The following is a 23,088-nucleotide window of genomic DNA, read 5'->3' on the forward strand; positions in this document are numbered from 1 at the left end:
GAATGAGCTGCAGATTGTATGCTGCGTACTTGTAGTTCCATCGGATGATGCCTGCACACACACCCCAAAAGACCCCCCCCACAGCCCCGCACACATCCGAACAGCCCACAGACCCCGCACACACCTGAACAGTCCCGCACAGCGCCGCACACATCCGAACAGCCCGCAGACCCCGCCCGCCCACACATAGACGCACACCGTCACCGCCCACACACTTCCATCCTCCCGAGCTGCTGCGTTTCTCGGACCCACATCCGCAGCAAAACTGCAGATCTTTTTTACATCTGCGGTTTTGCGGCGGATGTGCCCGACTCAATGAAAGTCTAAGGCCATGTTCACACATAGCGGTTTTTACCGCGGATCCGCGGCGATTTTGATGCTGCGGGTCCGCAGCAGTTTCCATTGCGTTTACATTAACATATAAACCCTATGGAAACCGCAAACCGCTGTGCACATGCTGCGGGAAAAAACCGCGCAGAAACGCAGCGGTTTAAAACCCGCAGCATGTCACTTCTTTGTGCAGAATCGCAGCGATTCTGCACCCATAGGAATGCATTGAACCGCTTACTTCCCGCATGGGGCTGTGCCCACGATGCGGGAAGTAAGCAGGTCATGTGCGGTTGCTACCCGGGGTGGAGGAGAGGAGACTCTCCTACAGGCCCTGGGAAGCATAAATAGTGTAAAAAAAAAGAATTAAAATAAAAAATGATGCTATACTCACCTCTCAGCGCTGCACGCAGCCGTCCGTTATCAGGGTTGGTGTGCGAGCAGGACCTGTGGTGACGTCGCGGTCACATGACCGTGATGACGCCTGGGTCACATGACCGTGACGTCACGAAGGTCCTTCTCGGCACAGCATCTTTGGAACTGGACCGCCGGGTGCAGCGCCGAGGAGATCGCGACGTCAGAGGGTGAGTATAGCCAATTTTTATTATTTTTTACATTACTATTGATGCTGCATATTGCTGCATATGCAGCATCAATAGTATAGGAGTAATCCCGCAGCGGAAATAGCGGAACCGCGATAAATCTGCAGGGATAACCGCAGCGGTTTTGCCCTGCAGATTTATCAATTGCGCTGCGGGAGAACCTGCAGAGCACGCCGCAAAGTGTGCACATAGCCTAAAGGTGCAGAAACGCTGCAGTTCCGCACAAAAGAAGTGACATGCTGCGAGAAAAAAAAGCTGCATTTCGGTGCGGCCTTTTCCGCAGCATGTGCACAACAAGTCTGCGGCTCACATTGACTTACATTGGTTGTGCACTACACTGCGGATTTGATGCAATTCAGTGCGGCAAAAAACGCTGCGGATCTGCAATCAAATCCACAACATGTGCACACAGCCTTAGCATTTAGGGAACCGAGCAAAAAAGCCAAGCAAAAAACAAGTGTGGGATTGCAGTTTTTTTGCCATTTCATTGCACTTTGAATTTTTTTCACATTTTCTGCTACACGACAAGGTAAAACCAATGGTGTCGTTCAAAAGTAGAACTTATCCCGCAAAAGATAAGCCCCCACATGGCCATACTGACGGAAAAATTATGGCTCTGGATAGAAGGGGAGCGATAAACGAAAACAAAAAAGCTCCAGGGGTGAAGGGGTTTAGAAACATGGATATGGACATATCTTTGGAAATAGACATATATCTGTATCTATCTATCTATCTATCTATCTATCTATCTATCTATCTATCTATCTATAATGGAGTGTGGGTTGGACAAATGTAAAAGAGGAGGTTGGACAGAAATGACATCACAAATCTTTTTGAAGCTAGAGGGGGGAGAGGAGGGAGGGGGTGGGGGGTGTTTTGGAGTGGGTGTGCTAGGTTCAGGCTTAGTAGCAGTGCAATGCATCATGGAACTTGTAGTATTAGAGCACAATGACTCAGGAGAAAGGAAGTTGTCGATTAACCCCATGAGAGCTGAATCCAGCACTAAAGTGGGCTGCTACAGCATGATAAAAGGTAATATTGCTAAAATAAACACAGTAGATGTTTTCAGTGGCACATAATAGCAAGATTTATGAAAAAAAAAAAAAAAAAGGTTATAGTAGTGGACAACTTCTTTAAAATCACATATCTTAAGGAATTAATCTGTTTTTTCCTCAGATAAACTAAAAATATTTATAGTCATGTTGTACCACTATATGAGGTACCACTATGGGTACAATAATCATGCCGATTTTCAACATGGTCTTTAAAGACAAATATCAATGAGTAATGTGAGATACTATGGATGTGAAAGAGCATGATGGGGAAAGATGCAGGACAATGGTTCAATATATGGAGAGGACATTTGATACAATAAGCTACAAGGTCATATGATAAATCAAGGTTTGTAAAATGTATCAAAGAATTAAAACTCTCGCCCTATTAAAGGACACAAACAGGTAAATGTGATTTGCTTAACTTTATTTGATTATTCATAGAAATTAAACAGAAAAAAAAACAATGCTAAAGCAACTGATCCCAAAATGTGAAGCGCACATGATATCATTGATGAAGAAGCTAGATCAAGGCAATATTATATTTAGGTTCAAAGGTAACTTAAGTTTGGCAAGTTGGATATCGAATGATGCTGCCAGTCAGAGGAAGTTCTTAAAGCTGGATAGGAAAGTGTGGTGGAAATACTTGTTAAAGGTGAGCAAGTTGGGAGCCCCTAGATTTTAGTATACTACCTCATTATGATTTCTGTGGAAAAGTTTTGACTGTCAGTATACCAGTAATGGGGGCTCTGGGTGTCACCACTGTGATGCGGGCAGAAGCTGGATGTGGCTCGAGACCCTCTCAGTGATTATTGTGGCTTGCAACCCTTTTTCAAAGCTGATTGTGGCTCTCAAAGACAGAAAGGTTGGAGAAAAAGACACCTACAAAATGAGCTATTGGTGAAATTTGTCAGTAAATGTCACGGTGTGATGGAGATATTGCAAATGTTCTCTAATACTGTTTAGTTTAGGGGTCCCTATCTATCCCTGTCCCCAGGATTACCCTGGATTGTGGGGACACCTGGGACTTGTTCCTCACAATGCTCCTAAGCAGCACTAGTCTGCTAAGTGCATGGGGAAAACATAAACAAGACATACCGTGCAAAACAGACCCACAGTCACACAGCACTTTCACATGGAACACTAAGGTATAAAAGTGAACAGCCTGTGCGGCAACAAAGTAACAAAAAGAAACTAAGGAAAAAGGAAACACCACTAGCAACAATTTTGGAATAATCATCAGTTATTCAGGAAGTGTTCACCTCTCCAGACCAGTATAGACAAACTATAGCTGGCGTTACCTGCATAGCCAAGCCAGCTTAAACAGAAGGAGAGCAGACATGACTATCCAAAAGGATTTTTTCCTAAGGGATTAAGAAGCTTAACTCTGCAAAGATTTAACTCTTGCTAACCTGCCTAGGAGATGTAGCACTTAGAGTTGACGTCCAGGTCACCCTGCTCTGATTATAGCGGATTGCACAGATCCTGACGCCACCATGACAGTTGGTGATACTTGTAGAAGCTTGTTTACCAGGAGTATGTGTACCAGAGCCAGACCAAGTGTGTGCCATACTAATGTAGTAAGTGCAGGAAATGAGTTAAATTTTAAAATCTCTGTCAACTCTCTTCAGCCATTTTTTATACAGCAGTGATAGCTATTCCCCTCCTTCTGTGCTCCTGAGCAAAATGCTCTCATCAATCCTGTAGTATCACAATCCCTCAGCCGCCACCATTGGCATCTTCCAGAGCAGTTCTCTTCTCATGTGCTTGTTCAAAGGCTCTGCTCTCTCTGTATATAAATACAGAGAGAACAGTGTAGACTCAGAATAAGCAGTGAGACCATTAATGTGTTGTAGCAGCACAGAACTGTCTCTCAAGGAGGAGTATCCACCCAACAAGAAACTAGGAAGTAAAAAGCCAGCATAGCTCTGAGCTTCTCAAGAAACAACTTGAGAATAGTCATTTAACTTGATTTTCTCTAAAACCTATAGGTAAATATGATCGATCATAGATGAAGCCCTGCTTAAAGCTCTACCAAGAAACTCTAGACATGAAGATAGACAAGACGCGAGAGATATGTTTCTACTAAGATCTACATTTGTTTGTGAGCTACCAAGAATAGGACACCCTTATAGTCAGTAAGGTCACTCACAGATGTTCTTTTCTTAACCTCAGAATGGTCAACAACAAAACCTGTTTCAACTAGAGCTTTCTTGACCAAATCCTCATTATAATTCATAGCATGGAACTTGTCTTTCCCAACTGTGTAATGGGTGTTCTCTGCATCTCCAACTATTATAATGATTCCTCCAGGTTTCACTAACTCTTCGAACTTCCTGAGATATCTGAAGAAATCTTGATCATCTTTGCTGATGACATCCAGGAGCCTAGCACTGATGATAGCATCTGCTGGAGGTAAGACCTTCGGTTCTATTATGTTTTCTTTCTCAAGATCAATTTTCATAACATGTTGAGCTGCTGATCTCACTTTTTCTTCTTTCTGCTGAAAGTTTTCACTGAAAGAAATAGGAAAACATAAGCTACAGTAAGAAAAATGCGTTTTTGTCATCATTTTCTAAGACTCATAAAGTGAGTGAAAACTTGCTGTTTTTCATGGAAAGCTGTCGCTTTTATTGGTACAATATTGGGGAAGATGCAATGTTTTGATTGCTTTTAATAATTATTTTTTTTCTGAACTTAGCTTCCAGTCTGGGTTAAATAGTTTTTAAACTTTCTGAATTATTATACTTTTACGCATTTAATAAAATGCAGTTTTATAGATGTGGCTATACCAAATATACTTTTTTATTTTTAATTTTTTTTTTTAATTTAGAAAAGGCATTATTCAAACTTTTTTATGCTTTTAAAATATTTTTATATTTTCTCTTAAACTAAAAAAAAACAGCAATTCTGAAATTTCATTTTTCTTCTTTTTGCAGATTTTATCTTTGAATAATGTTATACTTTTAATATAGGACTTTTATTAACACAGCAACATAAAGTCTACTTTTCATATACCGGTATATATTTATAATTTTTTAGATTTAAAGGGGAAAAAGTGATTTGATTTTTTTTATGTACTTTTATAATTTTAACATTTTATTCCAGTCTCCTTAGGGGGATAGAGCCTACTAAAACCACAGAACCCTATGTACTCATCTTGTGGCTGGAGTACCAAAACTGTAGTCATGGGGTCTTCAGCAGTGCCTCAACTGCTATGGTTAAGTCACTGACTCATGATCCCATGGCAGGGGCCTATGGGAGCATGGATCAGTGATCACTCTGGACCACTTACTTTAAATGTCACTGTTAGAGCTTTGAAGGATTAACAGCAGTAATAAGATATTAGTGTTTCTCCAATTGCTGCTGTTAGTGGCAGATGTGTAACAGCCAGAATCCACCATGTGTAGAGGACTCAGCTCCTAAGCCTACTCCATAAACAGACACCCAACATGGGTTTGAGCTCAGTGGTGTCCACTAGATGTTTGGCTTCTAGTAGAAGAGAAAAACTTAAATCCAACTGAAACTCACATCTTAGATTTTAAGAACAGACAATACACTTATACCATTTCTAGTGATCAGTTTCATCATTTACACTGGGAAAACTCCTATAGGTCTGTATGCCTAATGTAGCATAGAACCCAATTTACCTCACTAAGGACAAAAGAGCATCCGAGGATACCTTTCTTTCATTGTATAAGAAAGCAAAGCAAGCTTCACTTTCATATACATTGGGCCACCTAAAAACCCCACGACACTTTAGGCATTGTGGTCAATGGGCAACCTATGCCACTGTTTGGCCAGTTGTATTTTTCAAAGGTATATGTTGGATGTATACACTGGGAAATACTCTGGCTTCATGTATCCAATATATAAACCAAATGCAATGAAAACAGAGCCCTAATTTGCCAACCAACACCAATTATTAAATTATTGCACTCATGAATTAAAATTTTTTGATGGGAGTAAATAAAGTTTTTTTCTAACTTCTGAAAATTGATTTTGAACAGACTAATATTACAAATACACAATTGATGTGGGGAAAAGGTATTGTCTAAGCATTTCATAGATCTGGATTTCCTTCATGTCCCTTGTATAATAGCTACAATGACGGTGAGATTCCACCAATGTTTGGACAAATACTTCACCTTTTTCCTTCTGGGTCTACATAACGTTTTGCAACATGACCCCAATCAAGCAGTCCTGTTTGGGAGTCTGCCCATTTTTTCAGCTCAGTGATGCATCTGTCTCTGCTCCTCAGCACTATGATGTTTTTGAAATAATCACAGGCTGCTAATAAATGACAAACCATGGGACCAACACTGAGGTCAATCAAGGTATCGCCTTTAATTTTACCTGCAAAAAAACAACAACTAATAATTAAACATTTATATACAGCTTAATGTTTTTAAATTGTGATTCTTGATCCACTAATTATACACGTTTCAGGCGACTGTACTCACAACAAATGGAGAGAGGACATACGTCAAGGAGGATCCCTGGCACTGCCGCTGGCAAAGGTTAATCTAGGCGGTAAGTTTAAAAACTTCTCATTTATTGTAGAGTGTTTCAAAGTATAGTCTAGTCCTTCAGGTTCATGGAACTTATTTATACTTACTGCCTAGATTAATCTTTGTCAGTGGCAGCGCCATGGATGCATCACATTCCTCTCTCCTTTACTTGTTATGTCCTCTCTCCATTTGGTGTGAGTACAGTTTCTGGAGCAGTAGCCATAATTGGATTATACATCACTGTTTATGAATTGTTGCCAAGCAGACCAAGAGGTGGATCCCGTGTGCTGCCGCTGACACAGGTTAACCAGCCAGTAAGTTTAAAAAGCTTCCAATTCCTTGTAGTGCATTTCAGAGTAGAACCTACCCCTTCTTCAGGCTCATGGAAGTTTTTTAGATTAACCGCCTGGATTAACCTTTGTCGGCGGCTCTTTCCTTTACAAACTTCAATTAAACAATGAAGTTCAAAACTTACAACATTGGACTCCATTTTAATCTTTTTTTTTTCAAATGAACCCAATAACATGTGTTGAACATTTACCACTCTGGATATAAAAAATAATACCTGTCCCAGTATTAATAATATTAAGGGTGTTACATTGTCAGTTACATTAATTGTTGTCATCTTATTTGTGACCAATGTATTGTTAAGGGTGACATGGTTTTACGATGGCTTCTTTGGGAAGGTAGACTTGCTCTACTATTTTTAAAATACTTGTGTTGTATAAAAAGTTAAAGCTTTGTGGTGACACTCAAGATTTAATGTGGTCGCGAGTCCTAAGCCAACTACCTGGAACCAGTTATCACACAGCAAACTCTGCAATAACAGCCAGAATGTTGGTTTCTGCTTTTTCTCTGACCATGCACGGTGACGCTAACTTTACCATCTCTGTGCCCTGCGCTTATCTAGGAGTCACCACCTCTTCATGGCTAGAGAGAATACTATGTCAGTGTTTGGGGCAGTATGGTACTTGTGATGTGCATGTGTTCTAGTGAATAAAACACTGGTTTTTTGGGAAACCATGTATTCCTCATGCTGTGGGGCAGTATGGAGGACATCAACCATGTGACTAAAATTTTAGAATTGCGACTTTGAATGCTGCAGCACCGCAAATGGTACAGTAAGGAGAAAACAAAACAGTAGCTACCCATAAATGGTATCAATATAAACATTAGCTCAGGGCGCAAAAAAAACCCAAGGCCCTATTGACTTAAAATGTAAAATTGTATGGGTCTCAGAATATGGCAACACAAACTACATTTTTTAAATACAAAGAAAAAACACAAATATTGAGCTTGATTTAAGTTGATATACATGCAGCACATAAACGCATGTTCACATTGGCCATAAAGCCTACAGAACCTGCAAAAAACGAAGTGAGGACAAGCCCTGCTGTAAATAAGTAAAAAGCAAAAGTGCATTTAAAAAATAGAGTTCTTAGTAATACGGTTTTTGATTAAAAAAAAATAGCATAAAAGCCATCCAACTGTCGACAATAAATTATATATTGTACTAACTTTGAGAATCATGCTGTCAAGTCATTTTATTGTAAAAACAATTGTAAAATTGCACTTTTTTTGCAATTTTGTCCCTCATGTTAAAATGTATGGTGTCCATTAAGAAATACAACTCTTCCTAAAAAACAAACAAAAACAAATGAAGCCTTCATATGGCTATTTTGAAAGGAAAATTAAAAAGTTATGGCTCTTGGAAGAGTGAAACGAAGAAACAAAAGCTCCAAAACGGAAAATCGCCATTTCAGGAAGCAGTTGAAAAGGACTAAAATAGTGATTGATCCAATCCCACAGAGAAACAAATAGTTGTCTTATTTTATATTTATTACTTATTCCAACTATTTAAAACCAAATAACTATACAATCAAAAAGATACATACCCTCACTGAAAGTTTTTGTAAGATTTTTCAGAGGAAATTCCAAGAAATCAGCACTCAAGTTTGTCTTAGGATTAGCTGAAAAATATTGTTCCATTAATTGTTTGCAATCAAAGTCATCTTCAAGATAGAACTTAGTGGGACTGGAAGCCATCGTGTAATCTTGTATCACAGATGAGGTGACTTCTCCACCGATGCTCGAGGTCTTTATATAATAAGCAGGAATCAATCTATGAAGAAAGTTCAGGTGATCATAAATTCATATGCAGAATTTATTTTACTGTTTAGCAGCCCATGACTTACATTTTCCTAATAGGTCACTAGGGAAAGTATGAAGCCAAATCAGGATCTGAGCCTCCTTTGGACCGGACAGAAAAAAATAAATAGGATGACATACAATCACCCAGTATACCAAAAAGTCCTCAAATAATAATAATAATAATAATAATAATAATAAAAAAAATATTAATATAAAAGTTATGTAAAAAGCAACTAGAGAGAAACTCGGCACTCAATTTTGCAGTGAACTAACAAACTTTAACGGCAATTCAAAATTTTATAACGTTAATGATTGCAGGTTGTGTAAAGAGAAGAATTGCAGAGTGGTGGTGCAGCGGGAATGTGACCTCTGCCGCTGTGGTATAGCGCTATACCATATGAAGGTCCAGATATAGGGAACTAAACGTTAAAAAATGTTGGATTTTTGTTAAAACGTTTTCCTCGTTCACTGCACAATTTACAGTCTGGACCCCTACTCAAGCACCAGAGTGATGTATATTCCTACAGTACTGGAAATATAAATAACAAATAAAACAACATCTAACAAAAAGAAACAAAAAGAAAATAATCCTGCAAGTTTTAAATACATTTCACTTTTAGCACAATAGAGCTATTGACTTTTTAATTTTCTTTTTCTATCAATTCTTAAAAATGTCGTCTTTGTAGGACAAGATGTAGTTTCTACACATTTCATGTTAGGGTCCATCTAAGTTTGTATTTAATTTTTCTCAAATAACCACAATTTTACCTTGTCTTTTTAACACCAATCATGGATGACCTACAATAATAAAAGAACATCACCAACCCGTTGTTGAAACCTTCTACAACACATGACCACCCCACTACCTCAGCATTGTTCCCCAATATCCCAGTAAATGCAAGAACCTCTTCATACATAAAATACAAGATATTTTTTGCATAGTTCATAAAATGCCTCAGACACTAAATATTAAAAATGGATGAAGTCACATCATGTAATCATATGATTCCTCATGACTTCTTTGTCTATAGAATGAACAATGTTTTTTGTTTAACCCCTTAGTGACAGAGCCAATGTGCAGCTTAATGACCAGGCCAATTTTTACAATTCTGACCACGGTCACTTCATGACATTATAACTCTGGAACGCTTTAACGGATCCCGATGATTCTTAGTTTGTTTCTTTCGTGACATATAGTACTTCATGTTAGTGGTAACATTTATTCGATATTGCATTTATTTATGATAAAAAAACAGAAATATGGCGAAAATCTTTGGAATTTTTAATCTTTGAATTTTTATGCCCTTAAATAAGAGAGATATGTCACACAAAATAGTTAATAAATAACATTTCCCACATGTCTACTTTACATCAGCACAATTTGGGAAACAATTTTTTTTTGTTAGGAAGTTATAAGGGTTAAAAGTTGACCAGTGATTTCTCATTTTTGCAACAATATTTACAAAACCATTTTTTTTTTTTACCGGGGAGGGATCGGCGACCCCATTTCTCTGTCCTCTGATGTTTGATCACATTGGAGGACAGAAATTAATTGGAAAATCGCGCTTTTTTTGCGGTCGCCGGTAAACGGTTAATACCGGCGATCGCATCCCGGGGTCGGTAAAAACCGACCTGAATCATGTTCTCTGGGTCTCGGCTACCCCAGCAACCGAGACCCCGGAGAAAATCCGACTCTGGGGGGCGCTATACACTTTTTCCACATCGCCGTTAATTAACGGCGCTGTGGTTTAAGTACCCTTAACTTCCACTGTTAAAGGTGTATCGGCAGTTGTTAAGGGGTTAATTAAGTTATTGTCAACATTTACTGGCAGTGCGTGATGATCAGGACAACTGATCATCCACAAACAAATCATAACTCTAAAATATAAAGTCCCAGAGCAATGATATATATATTTTTTTTTTTTACAAAAAGCCTATGTACACCTTCACAAAGACTATTTTTTAGGATGCATTGGCTTTCAAAATGCAAAGCTAAGCAACTTTCTCAATAGTCTTTATTACAAATTTTCCATTTTTCAAAAATATTGCAAATCTGTCAAAACTCCTGTTTCTAGGTCTGAAAGCTCCCAGTGCTCTCCACACCCTTCTCTCAGTGCGAAACCAGCAAGGAGTGTGATGGAAAACAGATCTCCAGAGCATGTAGAGGTGAGAAAGCATATGCAATCTCAGGGAGGTCAGAAAAATGGGCTGTAGAGGAGAGGAAAACATAAAGAGGAAAGTAGTGCAAATTAAAACCTTGCCTGAAAACAGAAGCACTGATTAGCAATATATACTGGACCTAGAGAGAGCCCTAACACGTTTTTATCTGCCAGGACCTGTAGCCATATGGTCGTGGTGGACCAATGATGGACTGGTATATCAGCACATTGCCATGCATACGGCCTGCACAGTCCAGGGCAATCAAGGGGGGCCGCATATAGCTGGGAAGTGGAGGCACAGTCCCTGTAATGTGCAGATACCCATACAGATGCCAGGGACAGTGTGGGGGTGGGGGGTGCACAGAGGTGTACACACCACGGGGAAAAAACAGGAGGCACAACATAACCTCACATAATTTCCACAAATCATTAATGTGTATACTGACAAAGAAGTAAGACATTCAAAAGGCAATCAAATAGATGTTGCGTCATCAGGGATGGTCCAAAATCAGTCCAGGCATTCAAGGAGTGGAATTAGTAGATAGGAAGGTGCTTGAACTGTATAAGAAAAGAGAGCCAATGACATAAGATAATTAAAATATGAAAAATGTTAAAAATAAAAAACACAAACGTTGCAACCGACAGTCATTATTTAAAAAGAATATCACATGTTTTAAAGGAAGGAGGTGAAGCTCAAGGATTCATTTAATGCATTAGGGGTCATGTTTCCCAATCCAGCAATCCATTTAGTTTCTCTTTGAGGCAAAATCTTTGTGATATTGCCCCCATGTATACCCTGCGAAAGAAGTGGTTAATTTCTATTCTGAATAAAATAGAAGAAAATAGTATTATGCAATCATGGCCTATGTTCCAGTTATCATCTGTCTACATGCCGATATTCTTATGGCTAATGGTCAGTTCCTACAATTCCCAGAAATTGTTAAAGACATGTTGTTGATTTCAATACATAAATATACACTGTGCAGGTGTCGGGGGGGATGGACCTACGACTACTCCAGAGTCTGCAAGATCAGGCCTCTGCACCGGATAAAGAAGAATGGCAAAAGCATCAGGTGCTAAAGAAGAGGATGGACTGAGGAGAGTGGACAGTAAGTACTGCCTGCCTAGGGCACTATTCTTTATTATGTGTGCCCTTTCTCATGGACTGACGCATCAGTCTAAGGACACAATGGTAAGGGTACCGTCACACAGTGCAATTTTGATCGCTACGACGGCACGATTCGTGACGTTCTAGCGATATCGTTACGATATCGTTGTGTATGACACGCTACTGCGATCCGGATCCCCGCTGAGAATCGTACGTCGTAGCAGATCGTTTGAAACTTTCTTTCGTCGTCTAGTGTCCCGCTGTGGCGGCATGATTGCATCGTGTGACACAGGTTGTATACGATGTGCGCACAGTAACCAACGGCTTCTACATTGCAAATACGTCATGAAATTATCGCTCCAGCGCCGTGTATTGCAACGTGTGACCGCAGTATAATCGTGCCGTCGTAGCGATGAAAATGGCACTGTGTGACAGTACCCTAAGTCAGGTAAAAGCTAATTGGGTGACCCCAGAATTCCATTGTGCTGCTGCTAGATAAGTATAGGGATGAGTAATCTGTGTATGCCTAAATGTGGAAAAAAAATGCACCGCCTGACCATTGTAGCTGTTTCAGCTACCTCAAATTAATTTCATACAGCTTCTAAAGCTGGGCATCTATGAATATGTGTTGGTATGCATAGACTAGGTGACATTTTTATAGTTGCCACTATATAGATCCTTCAGGTCTAATGAAAGTTACCCATGATATAGAACAAGCTGAAGTGATAAAGGACGGGGTGCGAAAAGCTAATTCACTGGATGATTTACCCCTCCCTAAATGGCTTTCATGGTTAAATCCCTTGAATTTGTTTAAAGTTCAGAAAAAAAAGGGTTCATCCAGTCTGTTCAGCGCTCCCAGGTAACAGGCACCTGGCAGAGGTATTACAAATCTTCAGTAATTTATTTAAAATGAATAACAATATAATATATAGAGCTGAACAGACTGGATGAACCCTTTTTTTCTGAACTTCACTCCACGGTCTCCTGGCTGAGAGATCCGTTGTATCCAGACTATAGCTGCACATCAGGGAGACACGGCATCTCATTCAGACCACAAAGGTCGATACGCTATGATACAGGCCACACCAAAGGTGAGCAATTTAGCCTTTGAATATTGAGTTGAACTAAATAATCTGCCCTTAGATCTGCGCCCTGTTTCTTGTCTTTTTCCCCTCTCCTGGACCCTGTAGCCTCGGGGTCATATATTTCTGATTATTTTGAATTTGAGTAAAGGAATATGTGGATGGATATTGGGTGTAATTAATTTCCTAATTCAAGCAATTTTAGTGATACTAATCATTGCAGTGATGATAAAGTTATTTGTTATGCTTTTAAGGAAAATTCTAAGTTCTAATTGCAAATGTTTTCCAGGTAAACTTCAGGCCATGTGCACACGTTCAGTATTTTTCGCGTTTTTTTTCGCGTTTTTTCGCTATAAAAACGCGAAAAAAACGCTAACATATGCCTCCCATTATTTTCAGTGTATTCTGCATTTTTTGTGCAAATGTAGCCTTTTTTTCCGCGAAAAAATTGCATCGCGGGAAAAAAAGCAACATGTTCATTAAAATGCGGAATTGCAGGGGATTCCGCACACCTAGGAGTCTTACTTCCTGCACGGGGCTGTGCACACCATGCGGGAAGTAAGCAGATTATGTGCGGTTGGTACCCAGGGTGGAGGAGAGGAGACTCTCCTCCACGGACTGGGCACCATATAATTGGTCCAAAAAAAAAAAAAAGAATTAAAATAAAAAATAGTCATATACTCACCTTCGATGTCTTCCCGCCTCTCCGCTGCATGCTGCCGCTTCGGTTTCTATAGCTGGTGTGCGGTGAAGGACCTGCGATGACGTCACGGTCTTGTGATTGGTCGAGACCGGTCATGTGACCGCTCACGTGACCGCGACGTCATGGAAGGTCCTGAACCACACCGGCATTTATAGGAACGGACGCTGCAGGTGAGTATAAAACCATTTTTTTTATTTTTTTTATTATTTTTAAACATTCTCTCTTTTACTATAGATGCTGCATAGGCTGTATCTATAGTAAAAAGATGGTCACACTTGTCAACGCTATGTTTGACAAGTGTGACCAACTTGTCAGTCAGTTTTCCAAGCGATGCTACAGATCGCTTGGAAAACTTTAGCATTCTGCAAGCTAATTACGCTTGCAGAATGCTAAAAAAACGCAAAAAAAAAAAAACCGCAAAAAAAAAAATGCGGATTTCTTGCAGAAAATTTCCGATTTTCTTCAGGAAATTTCTGCAAGAAATCCGGACGTGTGCACATACCCTAAAGCTAAAATCGATACTGACTCCTAGCTAAAGTAGTCATCCCTTGGGTCTGCTTTGATAACTGCACTCCAACGTGACTACATATTCTGCAACATGCAAACATCAGTAGATTTGGCTGATTGTATTGCAGAAGACCAATGGTCTGATAAAAAATAAAGAACTTTCAACGACTCATTGACAATATGAACTCTATGAATTATACTAACAAATAGAAACTATATTTTATTTTCTAACACATTGTAATATATTAATAAAAATGTCTATATTATATTATGTCCTAAAAATATATCTACTGTATATCATCCCCTCATAATAATTCCTTGATAGAAATAGGGTTAGAAGGAACAGAAGGTCCGACCCACAAGTATAATCTGAATGGATACGCAGCAAGACTGGTATCCCATGATATACATAGGATAAGCCGTGTATTTTGTGAAGTAGGGTTATCTCACAGACCTGAGTAACAGGAAGCGATTAGCTAGGGCAAGGCAGACCAGATGATAAAAAGAGGGGAGTCGTGAAAGAAGTCGTTAATTTCTATTCTGAATAAAATAGAAGAAAATAGTATTATGCAAAAATGGCCTATGTTCCAGTTATCATCTGTCTATATGCCAATATTCTTATGGCTAATCGTCAGTTCCTACAATTCCCAGAAATTGTCAAAGACATGTTTTCATTATGGTCTGTAATCACCAAAAAATTCTATTTCTTCAGCCAGATCCTCTTGAGAATTGTAACTTTTGAACCAGAACACATTGACATGAGGGAAGTACCCCCACATTTTCTTATGTAATTTATCTCATATCCCAGGATGTGCTTGACAGTGTTTGATAGTGTATTCATGTTCCACAGAGGCAGAGGATAATGTGGAACTGTGAGAGACATTGGTGCAGGTCAGACAGTGTCAGTATGGAAAACAGCCATTCGTGGGTCCTTTCGATCCAAAGGGGTTTGACTTTGGTGGGATATACTGACTTTTCACCAAGATGACCCTCATGTCTTTACACCGTTTTGGAGTTACCAGTGGGAATTTTGATAAATATGGACTTGGGGAAGGTTCCGTATGTAGAACAGACCAATGTTTTTCTAATATAGATCTCATGGTGCCCCAATACTGATTGTATGTAGAGATGAATCTTAAGTGTCCATCTCCCATATCTCATTTCTTTTTTAATTGAGCAGTTGGTTGTGCAAAGCTAGCTTTGCCCTTTTATATGCCTTTTTTTATGCAACTTTTACTATACCCCCTTTCAGAGAATCTATCAGACAGATCCCTTGCCTGTGTTTCAAAATTGGGCTCAGATGAGCAAATCCACTTCATCCTGAGGGATTGACCAACTGTGATGACCATTTTAGTTGACTGATCATAAGCAGATTCTGCATCTAATGATGCATTTACAGATGTACTCTTTCAATAACCCACAATGTTTTGTGTACTGAGGAAATCATCTGGCCCTTGTATAAAAGCTGTTATGGTGTCTGCCAATACTACCGCTTGTGGTCAGTATTCCACATTCTGACTGCTCTAACTGTAAAGAACCCTTTCTTATTTAGCTGTCGGAATCGCCTTTCTTCCACCTTCTGTCTTCTTTGGAAGCAAAAAGTCCTGTGCTAGTCCCCTCTGAGGTGTCTTTTTTCTAAGCTAAACAAACCTAACTTTTCCAACCTCCTCATATGAGAGGTCTCCATCCCTTGTAATAGGCTAGTTGACACCTTTGAACTAACTCTGATTTCTGAATGTCCTTTTTTAAATGAGGGGCCCAAAACTGGATCCCATATTCTAGATGTGGATGTGGCTTCACAAGCAATATATAATGCAGTAGTCACAAGCAATATATAATGGAGTAGCAATATGTTGGGATTGCAGGATTTTCTCTCTCTTTTTATACACCCTAAAATCCTGTTTGCTTTTATGGTTGCTGCTTGACATTGAATACTGCTGCTCATCTTACTTGTAACCAGAATACTCAAGTCCTTCTCTTGTTCTGTAGTCCCAAGTATGGTCCCATATAGTGTATATGCAGCAATAGGATTACTCCGTTCCAGGTGCATTACTCTAAATTTATCTACATGAAATCTCATTCGCCAAGTGTTTGCCCATTCAGACATTTTAGCTAGATCGTTTTGCAAAATTGTAATATGAAGGTCAGATTTTAGTATCCTGCAAAGTTTAATGTGGTCAGCAAAGACTGATACTTTAATCTCAATCCCATCTAAAAAGGTCATTAATAAAAAGGTTAAAAGAGTTGGTCCTAGCACAGATCCCTGCGGTCCCCAATGCTCCCCAGTACAGATCCTTGTGGTCCCCACGACTGACATAGCCCATTTAGAAAATGTACCATTGTTTCCTGTCATTTAGCCAATTCCTTACCCATCTACATATAGTTTTCCTCAGTCTTTGCCCGTGTAGCTTCAGCATAATGCTGTTATGTGGTACAGTATCAAATGCCTTTGCAAAATCCAGATAAATTACATCAGCTGCATTACCAACATCCAGATTTGCACTTACCTTCTCATAGAAACCAAACGTTAGTTAGACACAACCTATATTTCATGAATCCATGCTAGTTGTCAGTTATTATATTATCTACAATAAATATTCTTACCTTCCTTAAATATTGGTACCACGTGAGCCTTCCCTCAATCCTGTGGCTCCACCCCTGTTGCAAGAGAGTCTAAGAATATGAGATACAGTGGTCGGTCAATTACTGAACTCAATTCCCTCAGTATCCATGGATGAAAGCCATCTGGGCCGGGGGATTTGTCAATGTTTAATCTGCTCAGACGCAGGCATACTTCTTTTTGTGTTAGACTAATGATATCATGTGGTCAACTTTGATTTTTGCCTTGCTGAATAATCCCTGGAACAGTTAGTTCATTGGTGAACACGGATGAAAAGTGCCTGTTTAATATCTCAGCCTTTTCTTTGTCCTCTATTATTATCTTTCTATAATAGTCTTTTAAAGGGGCCTATACCATCTTTTTTTCTTTTGGGCATTTATTTTAATGTCACTGGCAATTTGTTTCTGTATGGATAACCTTGCTAGCTTGATTTATTTTTTGCATTTTTTACTTAGATCTTTATACTCCTAAAATGCTATTTCTATATTCTCTGTTGTGAATTAGACTTTTTTGGCTCCCTCTTGTGGTCACTAGTGATATGACTCTGGGATTGTCTTTCCTCAGTTTGGCACCCACCTGTGTCGTTAGTCCAGGGGTGTTGCTATATAAACTTCCTGGATTCTCAGTCCAGTGCCTGGCATCGTTGTAATCAGATCCTTTCTGTTTGCTCCTGTCTGCTGGTCCTGGTTCTTGCAAAATTAAGCTAAGTCCTGCTTCTTTGTTTTTTGGTTATTTGCATTGCTCTTATTTTTGTCCAGCTTGTACTAAATGTGATTCCTGATTTTGCTGGAAGCTCTAGGGGGCTGGTGTTCTCCCCCGGGCCGAAAGACGGTTCGGGGGTTCTTGAATATCCAGCGTGGAAATTTTGATAGGGTTTTTGCTGACCGTATAAGTCATCTTACTATATTCTGCTATTAGTCAGTGGGCCTCTCTTTGCTAAATATCTAGTTCATTCTTACGTTTGTCTTTTCTCCTTACCTCACCGTTATTATTTGTTGGGGGCTTGTATCAAACTTTTGGGGTCTTTTCTCTGGAGGCAAGAAAGGTCTATCTTTTCCCTTCTAGGGTTAGTTAGTTCTCCGGCTGGCGCGAGACGTCTAGAATCAACGTAGGCACGTTCCCCGGCTGCTGCTATTTGTGGTGCTAGGATTAGATATACGGTTAGCCCAGTTATCACTGCCCTATGAGCTGGTTTTTTGTGTTTGCAGACTTGGTATGTACTTTTGAGACCCTCTGCCATTGGGGTCATAACACTATGCCGGCCAAAGTTGAATGTTTAATGCATTGCAGAAGTGGGATAATAAGAAAGGAAATTCTGAGTTTTTTTTTTTTTTCCTCTCTTTGTTCCTCCCCTTTACCTCTGAGTGGCTTGTGCTTGCTGCAGACATGAATGTCCAGACCTTGATTACAAGTGTGGATCAGCTTGCTGCTCGTGTGCAGGGCATACAAGATTTTGTTACCAGTAGTCCTATGTCTGAACCTAAAATACCTATTCCTGAACTGTTCTCTGGAGACCGATTTAAGTTTAGGAATTTCAGGAATAATTGTAAATTGTTTCTATCTCTGAGACCCCGTTCATCTGGAGACTCAGCTCAGCAAGTTAAAATTGTTATCTCTTTCTTACGGGGCGACCCTCAGGATTGGGCCTTCTCGCTAGCGCCAGGAGATCCGGCATTGGCAAATATTGATGCATTTTTTCTGGCGCTTGGATTGTTTTACGAGGAACCCAATCTTGAAATTCAGGCAGAAAAAGCCTTGCTGGCTATTTCTCAGGGTCAGGATAAAGCTGAAGTGTATTGCCAAAAATTTCAGAAATGCTCCGTGCTTACTCAGTGGAATGAGTGTGCTCTGGCCGCAAATTTCAGAAATGGCCTTTCTGAAGCCATTAAAAATGTGATGGTGGGGTTCTCCATTCCTACAAGTCTGAATGATTCCATGGCGCTGGCTATTCAAATTGACCGGCGTTTGCGGGAGCGCAAAGCCCCGAGTCCTCTGGTGGTGTTGTCTGAACAAACACCTGATTTAATGCAATGTGGTAGAATTCAGACTAGAAATGAACGGAAAAATCATAGACGTCAGAATGGGTTGTGTTTTTACTGTGGTGATTCTACACATGTTATATCAGCATGCTCTAAACGCCTAACTAGGGTTGTTAGTCCTGTCGCCATTGGTAATTTGCAACCTAAATTTATTTTGTCTGTGACTTTAATTTGCTCATTGTCCTCCTACCCTGTTATGGTGTTTGTGGATTCAGGTGCTGCCCTGAGTCTTATGGATCTGTCATTTGCCAAGCGCTGTGGTTTTGTTCTTGAGCCGTTGGTAAATCCTATTCCTCTTAGAGGTATTGATGCTACGCCATTGGCGGAAAATAAACCGCAGTTTTGGACACAAGTGACCATGTGCATGACTCCTGAACATCGGGAGGTGATCCGTTTTCTTGTTCTGCATAAAATGCATGATTTGGTCGTTTTGGGTCTGCCATGGTTACAGACCCATAATCCAGTCTTGGATTGGAAGGCAATGTCTGTGTCGAGTTGGGGCTGTCAGGGAATTCATGGTGATTCCCCGCCGGTGTCTATTGCTTCCTCTACTCCTTCGGAAGTTCCTGAGTATTTGTCTGATTATCAGGATGTATTCAGCGAGTCCAGGTCCAGTGCTCTTCCTCCTCATAGGGACTGTGACTGCGCTATAGATTTGATTCCAGGTAGTAAATTTCCTAAGGGAAGATTATTTAATCTGTCTGTACCTGAGCATGCCGCAATGCGTTCGTATATCAAGGAATCTCTGGAGAAGGGGCATATCCGTCCATCCTCTTCCCCTCTTGGTGCGGGATTCTTTTTTGTGGCCAAGAAGGACGGATCTTTGAGACCTTGTATTGACTATCGGCTTCTGAATAAAATCACTGTTAAATTTCAGTATCCTTTGCCTCTGTTGTCGGACTTGTTTGCCCGGATTAAAGGTGCCAAGTGGTTCACCAAGATAGATCTTCGTGGTGCGTACAACCTTGTGCGCATTAAGCAAGGAGATGAATGGAAAACTGCATTTAATACGCCCGAAGGTCATTTTGAGTACTTGGTGATGCCTTTTGGGCTCTCTAATGCTCCTTCAGTGTTTCAGTCCTTTATGCATGATATTTTCCGGAAGTATCTGGATAAATTCATGATCGTTTATCTGGATGATATTCTGTTTTTTTCTGATGATTGGGACACGCATGTAGAACAGGTCAGGATGGTGTTTCAGGTTTTGCGTGAGAATGCTTTGTTTGTTAAGGGCTCAAAGTGTCTCTTTGGAGTACAGAAGGTTCCCTTTTTGGGTTTTATTTTTTCCCCTTCTGCGGTGGAGATGGACCCAGTCAAGGTCCGAGCTATTCATGATTGGACTCAACCCACGTCAGTTAAGAGTCTTCAGAAGTTCTTGGGTTTTGCTAACTTCTACCGTCGTTTTATCGCTAATTTCTCTAGCGTTGTTAAACCTTTGACGGATATGACCAAGAAAGGTTCTGATGTTGCTAACTGGGCTCCTGCAGCCGTGGAGGCTTTCCAGGAGTTGAAGCGCCGGTTTACTTCGGCCCCTGTTTTGTGCCAGCCTGATGTCTCACTTCCCTTTCAGGTTGAAGTGGATGCTTCTGAGATTGGGGCAAGGGCCGTTTTGTCGCAGAGAGGCCCTGGTTGCTCTGTAATGAGACCTTGTGCTTTTTTCTCTAGGAAGTTTTCGCCTGCTGAGCGGAATTATGATGTTGGCAATCGGGAGTTGTTGGCCATGAAGTGGGCATTTGAGGAGTGGCGTCATTGGCTCGAGGGTGCTAAGCATCGTGTGGTGGTCTTGACTGATCACAAAAATCTGATGTATCTCGAGTCTGCTAAACGCCTGAATCCTAGACAGGCCCGCTGGTCATTGTTTTTCTCCCGTTTTGACTTTGTGGTCTCGTATTTACCAGGTTCAAAGAATGTGAAGGCTGATGCTCTTTCAAGGAGCTTTGTGCCTGACTCTCCTGGAGTTGCAGAGCCAGTTGGTATTCTTAAAGAGGGAGTTATCTTGTCAGCCATTTCTCCGGATTTGCGACGTATGATGCAGAGATTTCAGGCTGGTAGACCTGACTCTTGTCCACCTGACAGACTGTTTGTTCCTGATAAGTGGACCAGCAGAGTCATTTCCGAGGTTCATTCCTCGGTGTTGGCAGGGCATCCGGGAATTTTTGGCACCAGAGATCTGGTGGCTAGGTCCTTTTGGTGGCCTTCCTTGTCACGGGATGTGCGGTCATTTGTGCAGTCCTGTGGGACTTGTGCTCGAGCTAAGCCTTGCTATTCTCGTGCCAGCGGGTTGCTCTTGCCCTTACCTGTCCCGGAGAGGCCTTGGACACACATTTCCATGGATTTCATTTCAGATCTCCCGGTGTCTCAGGGCATGTCTGTCATCTGGGTGGTATGTGATCGCTTTTCTAAGATGGTCCATTTGGTACCTTTGCCTAAGCTGCCTTCCTCTTCCGATCTGGTTCCTTTGTTCTTTCAGAATGTGGTTCGTTTACACGGCATTCCTGAGAATATTGTGTCTGACAGAGGATCCCAGTTTGTTTCCAGGTTCTGGCGATCCTTTTTTGCTAGGATGGGCATTGATTTGTCGTTTTCGTCTGCCTTTCATCCTCAGGCTAATGGACAAACGGAGCGAACTAATCAGACTCTGGAGGCTTATTTGAGGTGTTTTGTTTCTGCAGATCAGGATGATTGGGTGACCTTCTTGCCGTTGGCTGAGTTTGCCCTTAATAATCGGGCTAGTTCCGCTACTTTGGTTTCGCCATTTTTTTGCAACTCTGGTTTCCATCCTCGTTTTTCCTCGGGACATGTGGAGCCTTCTGACTGTCCTGGGGTAGATTCCGTGGTGGATAGGTTGCAGCAGATCTGGAATCATGTGGTGGACAACTTGAAGTTGTCACAGGAGAAGGCTCAGCGTTTTGCCAACTGCCGCCGCGGTATGGGTCCCCGACTTCGTGTTGGGGATTTGGTATGGCTGTCTTTTCGATTTGTTCCTATGAAGGTCTCCTCTCCTAAATTTAAGCCTCGCTTTATCGGTCCTTACAAGATATTGGAAATCCTTAATCCTGTGTCCTTTCGCTTGGATCTTCCAGTGTCGTTTGCCATTCACAACGTGTTCCATAGGTCTTTGTTGCGGCGGTACGTTGTACCTGTGGTTCCTTCTGTTGAGCCTCCTGCTCTGGTGTTGGTTGAGGGCGAGTTGGAGTACGTGGTGGAGAAGATCTTGGATTCTCGTCTCTCCAGGCGGAGGCTTCAGTATCTGGTCAAGTGGAAGGGCTATGGTCAGGAGGATAATTCCTGGGTGGTTGCCTCTGATGTTCATGCGGCCGATTTAGTTCGTGCCTTTCACGCTGCTCATCCTGATCGCCCTGGTGGTCTTGGTGAGGGTTCGGTGACCCCTCCTTAAAGGGGGGTACTGTTGTGAATTATACTTTTTTGGCTCCCTCTTGTGGTCACTAGTGGTATGACTCTGGGATTGTCTTTCCTCAGTTTGGCACCCACCTGGGTCGTTAGTCCAGGGGTGTTGCTATATAAACTTCCTGGATTCTCAGTCCAGTGCCTGGCATCGTTGTAATCAGATCCTTTCTGTTTGTTCCTGTCTGCTGGTCCTGGTTCTTGCAAAATTAAGCTAAGTCCTGCTTCTTTGTTTTTTGGTTATTTGCATTGCTCTTATTTTTGTCCAGCTTGTACTAAATGTGATTCCTGATTTTGCTGGAAGCTCTAGGGGGCTGGTGTTCTCCCCCCGGGCCGTTAGACGGTTCGGGGGTTCTTGAATATCCAGCGTGGAAATTTTGATAGTGTTTTTGCTGACCGTATAAGTCATCTTACTATATTCTGCTATTAGTCAGTGGGCCTCTCTTTGCTAAATATCTAGTTCATTCTTACGTTTGTCTTTTCTCCTTACCTCACTGTTATTATTTGTTGGGGGCTTGTATCCAAATTTTGGGGTCTTTTCTCTGGAGGCAAGAAAGGTCTATCTTTTCCCTTCTAGGGTTAGTTAGTTCTCCGGCTGGCGCGAGACGTCTAGAACCAACGTAGGCACGTTCCCCGGCTGCTGCTATTTGTGGTGCTAGGATTATATATACGGTTAGCCCAGTTACCACTGCCCTATGAGCTGGTTTTTTGTGTTTGCAGACTTGGTATGTACTTTTGAGACCCTCTGCCATTGGGGTCATAACAATTCTCAGCCTTCAGGATTTTGAATGCCCTTTGTTTTAGTCTAATTAAATTTTGTAG

General features: G+C 41.0%; 1 protein-coding gene and 1 long non-coding RNA gene across 2 annotated transcripts in view; one reads left to right on the forward strand and one right to left on the reverse strand.

Annotated features, from left to right (window-relative positions):
* Window positions 1–23,088, forward strand: part of LOC143764291 (uncharacterized) — a 364,277-nt gene that overhangs the window by 122,662 nt on the left and 218,527 nt on the right. The window lies entirely within an intron of this gene.
* The window catches only part of LOC143764280 (nicotinamide N-methyltransferase-like), a 37,317-nt gene continuing 16,620 nt past the window's right edge, over window positions 2,392–23,088 (reverse strand). The window contains exons 2-4 of the mRNA XM_077249711.1: window positions 8,388–8,614; window positions 6,130–6,337; window positions 2,392–4,497 (exon numbers count right to left, since the gene is read on the reverse strand). Of these exons, the coding sequence (XP_077105826.1) occupies window positions 4,074–4,497; window positions 6,130–6,337; window positions 8,388–8,538 (783 nt within the window). The 5' untranslated portion in view covers window positions 8,539–8,614 and the 3' untranslated portion in view covers window positions 2,392–4,073. The remainder of the gene's footprint in view (window positions 4,498–6,129; window positions 6,338–8,387; window positions 8,615–23,088) is intronic.

The sequence above is a fragment of the Ranitomeya variabilis genome, chromosome 4 (assembly GCF_051348905.1).
Source record: "Ranitomeya variabilis isolate aRanVar5 chromosome 4, aRanVar5.hap1, whole genome shotgun sequence".
In the NCBI taxonomy this organism is placed as follows: domain Eukaryota; kingdom Metazoa; phylum Chordata; class Amphibia; order Anura; family Dendrobatidae; genus Ranitomeya; species Ranitomeya variabilis.